The 14,255-nt window shown below is 44.8% G+C and overlaps 1 protein-coding gene across 1 annotated transcript in view; it reads left to right on the forward strand.

The window, feature by feature from the left end:
- The first annotated feature begins 629 nt into the window (after positions 1–629).
- The window catches only part of GALNT10 (polypeptide N-acetylgalactosaminyltransferase 10), a 90,418-nt gene continuing 76,792 nt past the window's right edge, over positions 630–14,255 (forward strand). The window contains exon 1 of the mRNA XM_040603602.1: positions 630–968. Coding sequence (XP_040459536.1) covers positions 786–968 — 183 coding nt within the window. The 5' untranslated portion in view covers positions 630–785. The remainder of the gene's footprint in view (positions 969–14,255) is intronic.

The raw sequence follows: 14,255 nt of genomic DNA on the forward strand, positions 1-14,255 counted from the left end.
CCGAATTGGTACCCGAGCCCGCAGCATCCCTCTGGCGCGAGCCGCGGCCGGGGAATTGATGCTGCGCGATCGCGCCCGGCGGTGCGGCCGATGGCATCGCCCCCCTGGGAGCGCTGGGGCCGGCGACCCCGTGCCCCGGCTGCCGTGTGGCGGCGGGCAGCCCCCCGGGGGGGCACCGGCAGCCCCCCGGCCCAGACCCGGCTCCGTTGAAGCCCGGGGGCCCATCCCTTTCCCCTGCCTGTCCCCCCCTGGTGCCGGCCCCGTCCCTGCCCACATCCCAGCGTGCTCCGTGCCTTGCTAATGATTTTTCGGGAGAGCCTTAACAAGCGCTGCGGGGCTGCTCGCCCCGGAGCCCGGCCAGCTCTGCCGCAGGGCCCGCTGCTTAATGGCCGTGGGGACCGCTAATTGCGGAGCCTCCCTGGAGCAATTAACCACCTTGGCTTCCCCCGCCGCCGGCCGGCTCGGAGCCCGCTGCCCGCCCTCTCCCGCAGCGCCCGCCCCGGTGCCTCGGCATCCTTCGAGAGTCGTTATTAGAGACTCATTACGGGAGAGTCATTAGCGGGGCGCGGGGGCGGGCCGGCGGGGCGGGCCGGGGGCGGGGCTGCCGAGGCCCCGCCTCCCCGCGCGCGGAGCGGAGCGGAAGTGCCGGAGTTGCCGCCCGCCGCTGCCGCCGCCGCGCGCGGGGGAAAGTTGGGCTCCCTGAGGGCGGCGGCGGCCGGGCCGCGCTCCCGCTGCCCCGCGCCTCCTCCGCCTCCTCCGTCCCCTCCTCCCCGGCGGCGGCTCCGATGCGGCGGAAGCAGAAGCGGCTGCTGCAGGCGGTGGGGCTGGCGCTGGCCGCCCTCGTTTTCTTGCCCAACGTGGGGCTCTGGTCCCTCTACCGCGAGCGGCAGCTGGAGGGCGGCGGGGCGGCCGGCGGGGAGGGGGCCGCCGCCGCGGGGCCGCCGGGGGCAGCGGCCGGCGAAGCGCCGGTGAGTGGGGGAGCGGGGAGGGGGGGGGTGACGGGGTGTGGGGCTGAGCGGCCCCCCGTGGGCGTGGGGGGGTGGGAGCCGCTGGGTGAGGGGCGGCTCCCGTAGGAGTGGGAGCTGAGGGGAGGGGGGCGTAGGGGATGGGCGCGTCCCTCTGCCTTGTCACAAGAGGGGGGGCCTCGGCGGTGACTTGGGGGGGCCTTCGGCAGCGACTCGGGGAGCGACAAGCAGCAGCCGCCCCCTAACGGGGGGGGGCGGGGGACAGGAGCGCAGGGGCGGGCACCTGTGCCCCCGGGGAAGGCGCTGCTGTGCTGCAGCCCGTGCCTGGGCTGGGGGGGGTCGCCAGTACTTTCTTGGCAATTCGCAGACACGCAGGGTCCCGGGGGTCTGCTTGGCTTGTTTGGCCGAGCTTGGCAAGGGAATAAAGCGAGGGCTTTGCCCCTTGCTCCAGGGAGCAGGGAAGGGGAGTGTGTCCCATCCTTGCACAGAAAAGGGCAGGAATTCTGTCTCCCAAGGGTGCGCCTCTGTGCCACTGCTCTTTACCTGCCTTGGAAAGGTACAGGCAGCGAACATCGAGCATCACACCTGGCTCCCCGCAGAGCTCCAGGGAAGGGCTAGCAGAAAGGACCAGGTGGAGCCTGAAGATCATGTCTGGCTACCGATCCTCCTGTGGGAAAGGGGAGTGGGTAACTCTTCCTGAGAGAGGCACAGGGTGCCTGCTGGGTACGTGGCCTGACCATATCGCAGCACATGACTGTGTTCCTTTCTTGTCCCACTGGTGTAAGTAGTAAATTTAACAGACAAACCTTTCTGCTTAGTGTGTGAGACAGAAAGGCTAGATCACCCAAATTAGATGTGTGGAAGCTCAGTTTAGCTGCATTTACTTTTGGCTATGTAATTGCTTTATCCCCTTCTGGGTTTGGCTTTGTACCATTAAGAATGATTGGGACTTGAAAGCTTGAAATGTCAGTGTGTAACTATCAGTTCAGCTGCCGCTCTACAAGGCTCCGCTTGTTAAAAACCACTTAAAACTCTTAGTTGTCTAAATCTTTCCCTGCTTGGAGACTTGCTGCTATGACTGCACTGGAAAGGTGGAGACACCTACTGTGGCAATTTCTGCTGTGAGGGGGAGAAAGCTCTCAGAGGTGTAGTCAAACTGAGACTGAGCTCTTCCTTCCCAGAAGAAACCTTTCTTCAAATTCAGGTGTTTAGTGCAAGTCTAGGTATAACCATGTTCATATCTTTGTAATATCCCGTGCTGGTAGGGAAAGGGATCAGCTGTTACCTGTCATAAAAGATAAATTTGTTGCAATTACTCAAACCTGTGTAGAAATCCCTTTAACATACACAGTGATCATTACATGCTTGGAATTCCTGATGATACTGCCATATGCTTGGATTTGTTGGGTGCAGGAAATCTATTTTGCATGACAGATAAAAATCAGGCCCTGTAGTCCACTGCTCTGTAGCTTGACATGGCATGGTGTTATGGCAAAAGGAAGACCGTTGTAATATCACGTCTTCCAGAGGTCGTGAGGATAAAGTTGGTGATTATTCTTAGAAAGCTTCAAAGTTCCTTGTTGGAAGTAGCAGTTCATTGTGATTAAATCTATAAGAGGTGAAAAATCAGTGACAGGCTGACTTTGTTTTCGGTCAGTCTTCCAAGATTGTCCTTCTGTTGTGGACTTTGGGTAGCTGTAAGACTGGCATTTCCTACGGTGCAGTACATCACTGCTGACTTCTGTGCGTATTCATTGTTCAAGGTATTTAGATATCCTGTACTGCCTGTGTTGTATAGAATGTTGACTCCGTTTTTCTTTAAGTCTCTTTAAAGTATGGCAGCTGTCAGCAAATTGAGATCTGCTTTTGTTTTGATGGTGTGTTGAGCTGGGCAGGAAACAGCTGTGCAGCTTACAGGAGAATTTGCAATAAAACCTCTGTGTGCTTGTGTAAATCAGAGTTACTGGGGTTTAGACTGAAGGCTTCATCTTCCAGTCTAATCGATGTGGAGTTATGGGCTGTAGTGGGTCTGTGAGTGAAGATATACTTGTATTGTATGCCTATTTCTTTGAAGGATTGGGCCCTGAAACGATAGCTTCTGTTACACTGAGCAAGGAAAAACATACAATGAAGGACAACTGGCTAAAATAATTTGGTAAAAATAATTTCAGATGGAGCAGAATAAAGACAAACCAAATGTGGTGCGTTTTTTGTTTTGGTTTGGGGTTTTTTTACTGTTGTCATAGAGGTATCTGCCAGCTGACTGCAGAGAGTCTTCTGGGCATCCTCAGATTCAATGGTTCCAGGCTCTCTTCCTCGGTCCTGACAAGCATTCATGGTTTGTGTACTTACTAATCAACTTCCAGCTTGTAAATGAATGTGCTGTTTGTCTGCTTGTTCATGAAGCCATTTGGAAAACTCTGGATGATAGGAGGCTATATCACAAAAAAGATCTTCGTAGCAGTCAGAAAAGATTTTCTTCTGTTTCTGGCTTTAATTTGGCTTTTTGTGCAGGCTAATCTTTGAATTGAGGACATTTCAGATGTGATACAGAATTGAGCTTTTCAATGAAATCTCTGTCCAGGCTCATTCTTTCTCTTTAAATGGTGTCTGCTGTTTCAGTCAGTAATTTTATCTTTCAGAGTAACAGCAAAAGGGGGAAAAGGTTTTAAGAAATGGCTGAATTAAAGCTATAAAGCAGTTCCTAGAACATAGAGTTGCGATGCTAAAATTTTCAAGTTTAAAACCTGCTACGAGTTTGTTGTCTGTCTGTGCTGCATGTTACCTTCAAAATGGCAATGTATCAGTGTGGGTGATTTTTGCCTTATTTAATCTTTCTAGTGCCTGAAACAAAAGTGTCAGAAAATTAAGCAATCAGAAGCCATGTAAATATATTCTAGGAAAGATTATGCTAAATGGTTTCTGCAGAAGTGCCTAAGCAGCTAATTGCTTCTGTATTTACATGTTCAGGGGAAACATTATGGTGACTGAAAATAATGTATTGCTTTAATAAGGTGGATTAGGTCTGTGTTCTTTCCTCCTGCCTTTGGGTTTGTTCTTCTGCAGCTCTGTTGGGTGCTTTTTGCTCCACAGAGGAGGGATGGCCTTAAGTCATCAAAGCCTTGGCCTCAAGGTCGTGCTGCAGATCGCTTTCGAAAAGCTGATGCATTGAGTTACTCTTCACTACCGCTACATGCTCAGAAATGTCCTTTGTCAATGTGTATGTACAGTTGTTCAGCACATTATATGAATTAGGGATTCCTTTTTTTCATGCTGAGTGTAACAGATTTGGCTAGTGTCGTGGCTCTATATAGGGATGACGGTGTCAAGGGACTGAAGAATTTCTGCCGACAGCAAAAGTATTAGCTTAGAAGCTTCTTATTCTTCATGGTTGTACTTTTTTTGATCACCAGTATGTGTGTGTTGGTATGCTCATGTAATGCAGACTGACTTTTGCGTAGTTTCATCTTTTTCTTTTTTTAACAAGTATTCAATAAGTAAAAACATATGATCCGTAGGTGTGAGGGTAGGAAAGAGCAAGAGGAATGCAGCTATACCTTTTGTCTCTTGAATCTCTGCTGTCTTCCTCAGAGGCTGCTGGGTATCCTCAGCTGAAATGTTTAATTGATGTGTAGTCTTGCAGTAAGTAAAACACAGATGAGTTAGTTTGTGGGCTAGTGGTTTATGCTTGGGCTAATGCAGCTATTTATGTGACCTCTGATGCTCTGCAGAGGTACTGCTCTGTACCTGTGTGGGCAGGCTGGAGGTCGGCACTCTGTGAGGTGCCTGCTGTTACGGGAACGTGGTGTTTGAACTCAAAGGGATGCTGAGCTTGAACGTCTCTTTGAACTGCTGGCTAAAAGCACTGTAGCAAATTAGCTGCCTTTCGTTGCTTGGGTTTTTATCTGATATGATGCATGGCTTATGGAGTCACCCTGTAGCTTGTTGTAGTAGTAATTTGAGCTCTATAAATTAACTCGGGAGCATGATGGAAGTATATAAATCACATAGGTGATTGTGTGGTGCCCTCTGCTGCCAGCCGGCTGGAGTGAAATGGGACGTACCTGCCTGCTGGTAGGTTGTGAATGAGAAACCAGCTGCTAACTTGTGGTTGACAAACGGTTGGAGAGAATGCTCCTTCTGGAAAGGTTGGGGTCGTAAACTTTGGCTTTAGTGCAATTAAGCTTGAAGTTTCCAGCTGGTATTGCTGAAAACGTAGCCCTAATGATGAGCTGAGTGGGGAATGATGCTGCGCTGCCTTCCAAACTGCTGCTGCTGCTGCTCATGTCCTCCTCAGCAGAGGAGGAGGATTGGCTTTGCCACGCTGACCTGGGGCAGCTATGAAGCTGTCGAGGATTGTCAGCTTCATGCTGCAGTTGGCAAAAGCTAATAAGGAAGAGGGTGGTTTAGCAGATTCTGTGCTGCCAAGGTTGGGGGGGAGGAGAAGGGCTTGGGAGAAGTGAGAGGAATACCTTTCTGCTCTCTGCCAGCCAGAGGTAAATGGAACAACTGACTTAACATGCCTCATAGGCAGATTTCTTTGACAGTTAGATGGGTCGCGCCCTAGACCTTGCTACTGCCTTTGAACTCGGGGGTCTGGCTCCTTGCAGACCTCTTGGAGACTGCCATTTTGGCAGCTGTATTTGCTAGTCACTCATCAGCTGATATAAAAGCAAACTTTGAAAAGCTTATTTTGGTAAGCATAGTGTAAAACAGTTGGCATCTAAGGGCTGAAGTGCAAGTGCTAGAGCTGAACAAGCCTGTTTTAAATTAAGAGTGACCGTTTTCCAGTACGGGCTACTCTAAAGTTGATCACTTCAGTGCACTTGTGAAATGAGCAGGTTTTCCTGGACTGGATAAGAGTGGACCGCACTGATTAGCAAAGTGAGCTGAAGTGAACATGAAGTGGCTAAACTATCTCACAACTGTGAAGTGCAAAGTAAATTTGGAAAAGATGTTTATTAAAAAACAGGAGCTTTCAGTGGTGCTCACTCAGGGTCTCATTATTCCTTCTGGTGATCTTCATTATAACGGCAACACGAAGCTGAATGAACAAATGGGCTGTATTCTAGGTCTTCTATGCTGTGTGAAAACAAAAGGTTTGTTACACTTGCTGTTCTTTGGGGAAGGTTATCTCTATCAAGGAGTAGGTGCTCCTGTTACTGGGCAAGTGGTTCTGTTTCACCCTTCAGACGTGCTCTATATGCAGTTCTTAATAGTTGCAATGGTTACCTTTCTTCATGGAAGGAAGATTTCAGCAGGAAAATGTTTTGGCCTCTGGCATTGGACTACTTTTTAGGTCACTGGTGAAAACCATAAATACAGTGGTCTGTGTGAATATGGATCAAATTGTGAGAGACGGCGAGATTTAAGAGCAACTATAGTTACAGATTTCCTGGCAGATAACTGCCATGTATTTGACTAAGTGGACTGCTAAACTAATGGCAGTATCATTACTACCACTGAGGAGTGTTGGTGAAATTAGGCAGAAGAATGCTATCAACCAGACTTGCAGTTATAGAGTATCATCTTCCATTCACTGTTTAAATACAGTTACAGGCGTTGCTATAAAAAGATAAAGAAGTTGGCCTTCCTGTCACTCTTGTATTGGCTTCCCTGTGGAGCAAACTATAACCTTACTTGCATTGCGTAAGAACAGATCCTGTCTAAACTCTAAGCAAATTGTTATCCAGGTGTAAAAGCAACTGCACGCTGCTCCTGTTCCTTTGCAACCTTTTCCTGTACCAGGCAACACAGGCAGGTAGCCTTCAGCTTCCTTCTAGAAAGTGAAGAGCTGGTGGGGTGCATTAGGAGCTTGTAAGAGGTATTCCACTGTGTGCTTGAAAAAAAAAAACCACAACCCTGTGCTGCGCAAATTTGTTTTGATCCAGTATGAAAGCATGTGTTGCAACCTGTTAGCATAGTATCCTGTTGACTTCAGCAGAGCTGACATTCGTAGGCTTTTATGGAGCGCACCTTAACTGGAGTGCACTGCGCTGAGTTTCCTGGTACTTCTGGATGGTGTACATGCTTATGTAAAAAAAGCTCCTGTGATGTTTACCATCAGAGGACACTCTCTCGTCATGATTCATGTTTCCCATTCTGTTAACTCTGTAGAGTAACCTCTAAGTTACACCACTTAAAATTGTTTGATAGTAGCGTGAATAATGCGTGTTACTATATAGACACAGGGAAAGAAGTAACTTTAGTGACTTTGCGCGTATGAAATCTTTTAATAGTAATAAGTACTCTCAGGTTAAGTGACCTGAGTGTATGTGTAGATTTCTTCTGGATCACCCTTACTAGAAAATTGGAAAGGAGTTTTTGCATGGCTGAGTGGATTAAAAGCTGGCTATTTTGCAATGGCAAAGAGACATTAACAATCATTTAAATGTTACTTCAGTCAGACTGAGGTAGATTGGGTTAAAGCTGAATAGTTACTCTTTGTTAATTGAGTAACTATCTATTCCTATTCTGGAATCAAATTGGGAATAGTTTTTCTACCCTACCTTTACATTTTGTCTTAACCTGAGCTAATGTCCCTGAGCAGAGTGGTTTCAGTTAGTCCTACTGCAGTTTGGCCACTCAGGTATTCCTTCTAGATACAGCTTGGCATGGGATTCCTGTGCTTCTGGAGGGATGTATAGAAGACATTCTGACTTGACTTCAGGTCTCAGATGGTTTGCAAAACCGATAGCTGTCAGTGGGGAATTTTAGCAGTTAACAGAAATTTTAGCAGTTAACAGAAAGTGTGAATCTGTTTATCGGATTTCAGACTCTTGATGCTCAAGTCACTTTCAGGAGTATAACAGCACGATGTTTTATTTCCAAATCCAGGAATAATATACTACCCTCCCCACACACACACCCACACACACCCCACACACCCCCAGCTTCTAATTTTAAATATTTATGTTCTGCTCTTGAATATATTCCAAATTCTCCATTATCTCTTAAAAAGTCTACTTGTGACTTTACCTTCAGATCTGGCACGTTGTTCATGACTTCTTACAACCCAGGGAGTTAGGAAGTGTTACCGGTCCAGCTGTATTCAACAGGAATACCTCTCTGTGGTAATGGTATCTTTTCTATCAGTGTAACCAGCTCCTGCGGTGGTATTCACTGCATTTTGTGTTACCCTGGCTAGATGACAGATAGGTAACAAGGAAGCGAGCGTTTATCTACGCAGCTTTGTTAAGAATATAAGTAGTACTGGATATCAAATTATGGCTGACTTGTCAGACTGTGCCTCTTTTGTTAGATTTACAGGGTCTGGCAAACCGTTGTAGAAAACTGCAGTTAAGTAAATCAATATGTAGCACAGTAAGTTGCCAGGCAGCTCCCCTTTTCTAATGCCTAGGTAAAAATGTAATTTCTACTGTGTCTGGGATCTGCTGGCAGCTCTGCATCTGAAGTGCTGTGCACCCCCTAAAATATAAGAAGTATGTCATTTGACATGTCTCCTTATTGCTCATAAGCTTGGTAAAGCTTTAAATGGCAGCTTCAAAGAAGGGAGGTCTACCATTTCTTGGTCCTTAAGTTTGCTTTTCTTTCTAAATAATTAGCTCTTTTCTCTGCCCTTTTGCAGTTCCTCCATTTTCTCTAATCTTGGCTCCAGGGTTAAAAGAGAGCTCTCTAGAGCATATATATGTAATTAAGGCTTTTTAACCACAGTTACAGTGGAGTATAAGCAGTGTTCTGTTGTTTCTGGTACCCAGGGAAGAAACTTTCTTCAGTAGAAAAGCTGTTGATTTTATTATAACTGAACTCTGCTCTCTCTGCTATCCCAGTCACGGAGTTCCTTCTGATACTGCTTCATGCCTTCCCACTTTTGGTAAGTTATCTTTCTAAGGTTGATGACTATTAATGACCTTCTCTCTTCTATAACTCACAAGAATAAAAATATTTTATTTATTCTGCCTGTCACTTTCTTGGAAATGCAGGCTGCCAGCTATTGAGTAGTATCCCTCACGAGTGTGTTAAGAAAGCTTGAGGAAATGTCATCCAGCTCATCTCTAACGTGTGACTTCTCTGGGTCTCACTGCAACTCTGTCCAGGCATCTGAACTAAACCACAGTTTTCATTAACTCTTCTAATGGTTGGTGGCATTTAGCAGACTTTCCTCTTTTGGAGGTCATGATATAAACACATGAGCCTGTTGCCACCAGTGTGAATCAGGGATGAAATTCCTCACTTAGTCTAGGTGCTCTTGGAGGTCTTACAACTCCAGTGGATGAGAGCACGCTTAGAGGCAATTACTGAACAGGAGCTGATGGCTTAAAATTTGCACCCTACAAAACTTGGTTTATGTTACTGTATCCTTTGCTTTTCTGTGTTACTGAGTCAAATGGAATTGATAAGCAGTTTAAACATATTAAGGGTTTAAAATGGAAGCCCTATTTTAAGCGAGTTGATGTAACTCATGTGGGTATTACGATTCTTTTTCTTGGCCAGAAATAGAAAGCAAAGGAAGCGGGGAGGAGGATGGAGTCGGCGAAGGCTTGACTGCACGGTTGCTGCCCAGCCTGGTGGAGAAGTTCACTCTTAATATTTGTTTGGTGACTGTGTTGTCCAGTCTCAACTCCTTATTTATTTTTCAGCTGTAGTATTTTTTTCTTCCCAGTTAGCACAAGAAGTAGCAGAAAGCAACTTCTAAAAACTGTCTTTCAAAACAGTGACTGCTGGCATCCTTCCCTGTTAAGCTGAGGTAACTAATTTCTGTTCACAGCGTCTCCCCTAAACACTAGTATGTATTTCTTGCATGTATGTTGTGCAGCTGATGTAGCGGTGACCTGACACATTTCCCTGATGTAGCTTTCAAACAAACAGACAACTTGGTCCGTTGTGCGGGGTTGCAGTTCACAAGGTGACTGCTGAAGTCAAACTTCCAAAAGGCCTTTCAGAGTATTTTTTTAAATGCATGGAAACTGCAGCTGTTTACTGAAATAATGACCAACCAAGGGGTTAAGTTTCAAACAAATGTTGAAGGGTTGTTTTCCAGGTACTAATATTTGAACTCGTGTCTTAAACTTGGATGTCTGTAAATGAGCTCTTATCTTTCTGCTGTAGAGCTATTTGGTCATAAAAATAAAGGGTTTGCAGAATAACAGTAAATCAGTCTGTCTCCTGCAAGAACTTTCTGGATGCATGAAATTTTCCTTGTTTGGCTACTCACTCTCCCTTTCCAAAAATCTGATTAGAATGATGCTTTTTTGTCTTTGTTAGTCAAAGTCTTGTGATGCTTTGGGCTTTATCAGATCTTATCTGGAAACACTGTCAGCTGTCCCTCCTACATGCAGAGCTGCTTTGCTTTTGCCCTCTTGAACAACTGTTTTTACAAGATTAAGTTGTTATGAAAAGTTTGGTTCTGCTTGAGCTCTAAAGCCTGAAATCCTTTGCTTGCAGTTATGTCTGCAAGTTAAGGTGACTTTTCAAAGGAAAGTCAGCCTTTTCTCAGTCTTTGCTTACGATTATTCGGAAGATAAAACACTTAAAACCTCTAGTAGCTGGTCTTGTCTTTTCTCAGTGGAAGATTGCATAGGTTTGTCTTTGTATAAATTAACTTTACTAGGATTCAAATTCGTTTGGGAAGTAACTTTTATCTAGTTCATGACACCAGCAAGAAAACAATTTTTTTTCTGTGATGGAAAAAGAGGTAGGTTTTTTCTGTTTTGAGTTTCCTAACGTTTCTCAGCTGAATCAGATGAAGTCCAAAGAAGAAATCTTCACAGGGACTAGTAAGCATGAGCTGTTGCTTAATAAATAAAACAGGTGAAACGGAGTTTGAGTGTTCTTAATGTTTTGACCAAAGTTTTCAAAGATGTCTTGAGGTGTGATGTTCCTTTGAAAAATGAGAGACTTAGTGACTTTGATCTAGGGTATGATACAAAAATAACCACATAACCAGGTCTGGCATAACATAAGATATATTTTTTGTTTTGTTTTCTCTTTTTTTATATTATTTTTAAAAGAGTGAGCAGCTCCTTCACTTCTGCTCAGGCTGACTTTAATCTTAACTCTGCTTCCTTGAAAGTGGCTCTCTTTAGAGACTGTACTTTCAGCTCAGGTAAGTAAAAGCAAAATATATTTCCTCGCTAAAGAAAATCGGTACCCCAAAAGCTAGATAAATACAGACATATCTATGTTGTAAAGGGCTTCAGTTAAGCAAGTAAGTTATTTTCTGTTACATTACAGAAGGTCACTTAAATTTAGCCCAACTGTCAGTTCATGTTAGCCACTACGTAACAGGCTTGTTCTGGATCTCAAAAAGAAGTCAACCCTGTGATTATCTTCTGTCTTCTCATTTATCTTCCAGGTGGCCGGTTGCCAAGGTTTAGTGTGTGATAGCCAAGTAATAAGGAATAACCCTTTTTTTCCACTCCTGTGTATGTTAGTTTTGTTGATTCACCAAATACACTCCGGACTGCCACTTCTCTTTGATGCTTAGGCTGAGGCTTACTGTGTTGGAAATATCTAAAACTCCTACTGATGTTTTGCTGTTGTGTGCTGCCTAATTTTTTGTGCGGCTGTTTTGGAATCTGATTCAAGTTACTAATTTAGCCTGGGAAAAAAAGCAAAAAAAAATCTCCCTTCAGAAAACCAGCATCTGTTCACAGGTCTTGTTCACAGCAGCAAAGAAGTTAAATTGGTACAATTAAAGTGTTTGGAATGAGTCTTCTCAAGGTTATTTTGCTTGCCTGATTCTGAGGGCATCAAGGCAAGCTGCAAAAACATCTGCAAGGTACTGGAAGACCTGGAATTTTGGTATGGAAACTGGCAGAAGTGTATTCGGTTGTACATATGGAGACCAGGAAACTATCCAAGTTAATACTGTTGCCATTTTTCTGCTGTTGCTGCTGATTCTTTGGGAATGTGGTTCCTTTCCCTGTTCTGCCCCAGATTGTTTCTGGTCTTCAGGTGTGGATTGCATGCCCTGTGAATGCGGATGTGGAAGGTTGGAAGTGTCTTATCTGCAACGTGTGAAGGTCCTACTTGTGCTGTCCTTGATTTTGATTGCTGCAGAGTATCTGTGTATAAAAGATAATAGGTTTTCTTTCACCATAGTTGCATATTTTCTGCAAATAGGAACTTGGGCCAGCTGATTACAGAAAAAGTCCTTGGCAAAGCAATTACAAACTAACAAGAAATTGTCTCTAACCTCAGTTTGTGCCAAAACCCTTTTCCTTGTGTTTTGGCCAAAGCTGTTATCAGTGTAAACTAATACTGGTTACTATGGGTGAAAAGCCGAAGCTCTGGAAACAAGCGATGTCTTGTTGCTTTCCAAGTGCTGATACTTTTATAATAAGAGGCTGCTCATAGTCGAAGTGCATCTGAGAAGCTGTGAATTGATGCACGCAAGCAGAGAGCGCTGGCATTGCTGATAAATTAGCTGGGAATTGTCAGTCGTGTATAAACTCAAATATTGGCTTAACCTGAAAATGTTAAATGAAATATAAAACTACAGATTTTTCTCTCTGGATATTTGAAAACAATAACAAGTCATATGAAAACTTGTTTTTTAAAATTATTTCTAGAGGGTATGAGTTTTCAAGCCTAATGCAGCAAAGTCTATTTTTATAGTCCTTGAAAACAAAACCTGACAGACCGTATTTGCTAGCAGTTATATTGCTCTGGTGACAGTACTTCTTTTTAAAGCATGCCAGAGGAAATGCTCTGTGCCGGAGCATATGTCAGTGATTAGTGGGACCAGTGCTGCAGGATGAAGTAGGAGAAATATGGTTGCGTGTAGAAAAAGCTGAATGGACAGAACATGAGAAATGTAGCAGTTTATGGACTGGTTTGGTTTTATAGTAGGAATGGAAAATAGTTATTTTTAGGCTTATCTGTATGTAACTGACATGCAGTCTTCCAAATCAGTTGAGGTTTAACCCGGAGGGCAACAGGTGCCTTTCTCTGTAAGTTTCCCTTAATTTCTTCTTAATTTAGAAAACAATTTAGATAATGTTGGTATTTGCATGCTTTGTGTATGCCGGAGTGAACTGAAAACCCTTGGGAAGTGAGAGACTTTGGTGCCCAACTCTTCTTTTGGATTTTGGCCTAAGTGGATTTAAGGGCTCAGGCAGAGGGTGATCCTCAGAAACCAGCTGATCCTCTGAAGACCTGCCACCCTAAGCCCACAGTTCTTGCCAGTCAAGCCCCTGGGGTGTGTGCTCACATTTTGCTCCCAAGCAGCTCATGCTGCCTCCTTTCCTCCCTGAAGCTCAGCAACCGTCCTTAGGCAGCCGTCCTCGGCATTGAGCACCCCTTGTGAAGGATGCCGAGTTCAGAGCACAGCTCTCACACCTGTGCGTGAGCTGTGTGGGACTCCGGGTGCTGCATTCAAAGCCCAAAGCTCTGGGGTGGAGGGGAGAGGAGGACAGTGCCCCGACACCCTTCCACAAGGATCCTTGAAGAGGTGCAGTAGGTGCAGCACTCAGTTGACTTTGCCTCCATGCTTTGACTGTGCAAAATAACAAATAATCCCAGCTCTGTGTCTGAGAGGAACGGCTCAGCATCAGAGCATACAGACAGGTGTTAAGCATTTGATTCTCATGCCATATAGAGGCCACCTGGTATGTTAGGGCTAAGTGCTTAAGACCTGGAGAAATCAGAGGTCAAAAGCCTGTCTTATGCAGATGTTTTCAATTTGATCCTGAAGGTGCCTACAGACCTTACTCAAGGACGTAGACCCCACTGTGGGAATCATAGAGCTGGAAGTTGAGCTGAGAGATGCACAGCACTGCAATATCAAAGTTTTATGTAGGTTTAGCTCTTGACAACATGGATGTAGTCATCACTCAAGTGCTCCAAAAGATATTCTCTTGTCTTGCCTTATTCTTCATACCTTGTCAGTTATGTTGGAGTACACCAAAATTTTTCTGTTCAACGTAAATGGAAGCAAAATGAAAATGCCCTGTTCCCTTTATCAGAATTGATGTCTGTATTTGAACTTTTCCAGTATTTGTTTATGAAAACTGCTTGTTTTCCCTTCTGAAATCTTTTGTCAGAGCAGTTCAATACAACTTGGATTAAAGGAAGTCACAAGAGGTTAGAGAATCCCTGAAAACTAGAAAAAGAAGATACTAGACTGTTCTGTAGCATTACCCTGCTGGTATCAAAATTACACTGCTACTTTTGTAGAGTAGGCATTTGGCTATTATATGTAAAGAAATTATGCAAGAAGCCAAGTTATTTCTAATTAAATCCAGGTTATGAAATAATTATCTTGAGCTCACTACAGCTGTGACTTACCTGTCTTGGGCTTTTTTTGTGTAGAATTTTTCCTCACAT

The sequence above is a fragment of the Falco naumanni genome, chromosome 8 (assembly GCF_017639655.2).
Source record: "Falco naumanni isolate bFalNau1 chromosome 8, bFalNau1.pat, whole genome shotgun sequence".
Lineage (NCBI taxonomy): Eukaryota > Metazoa > Chordata > Aves > Falconiformes > Falconidae > Falco > Falco naumanni.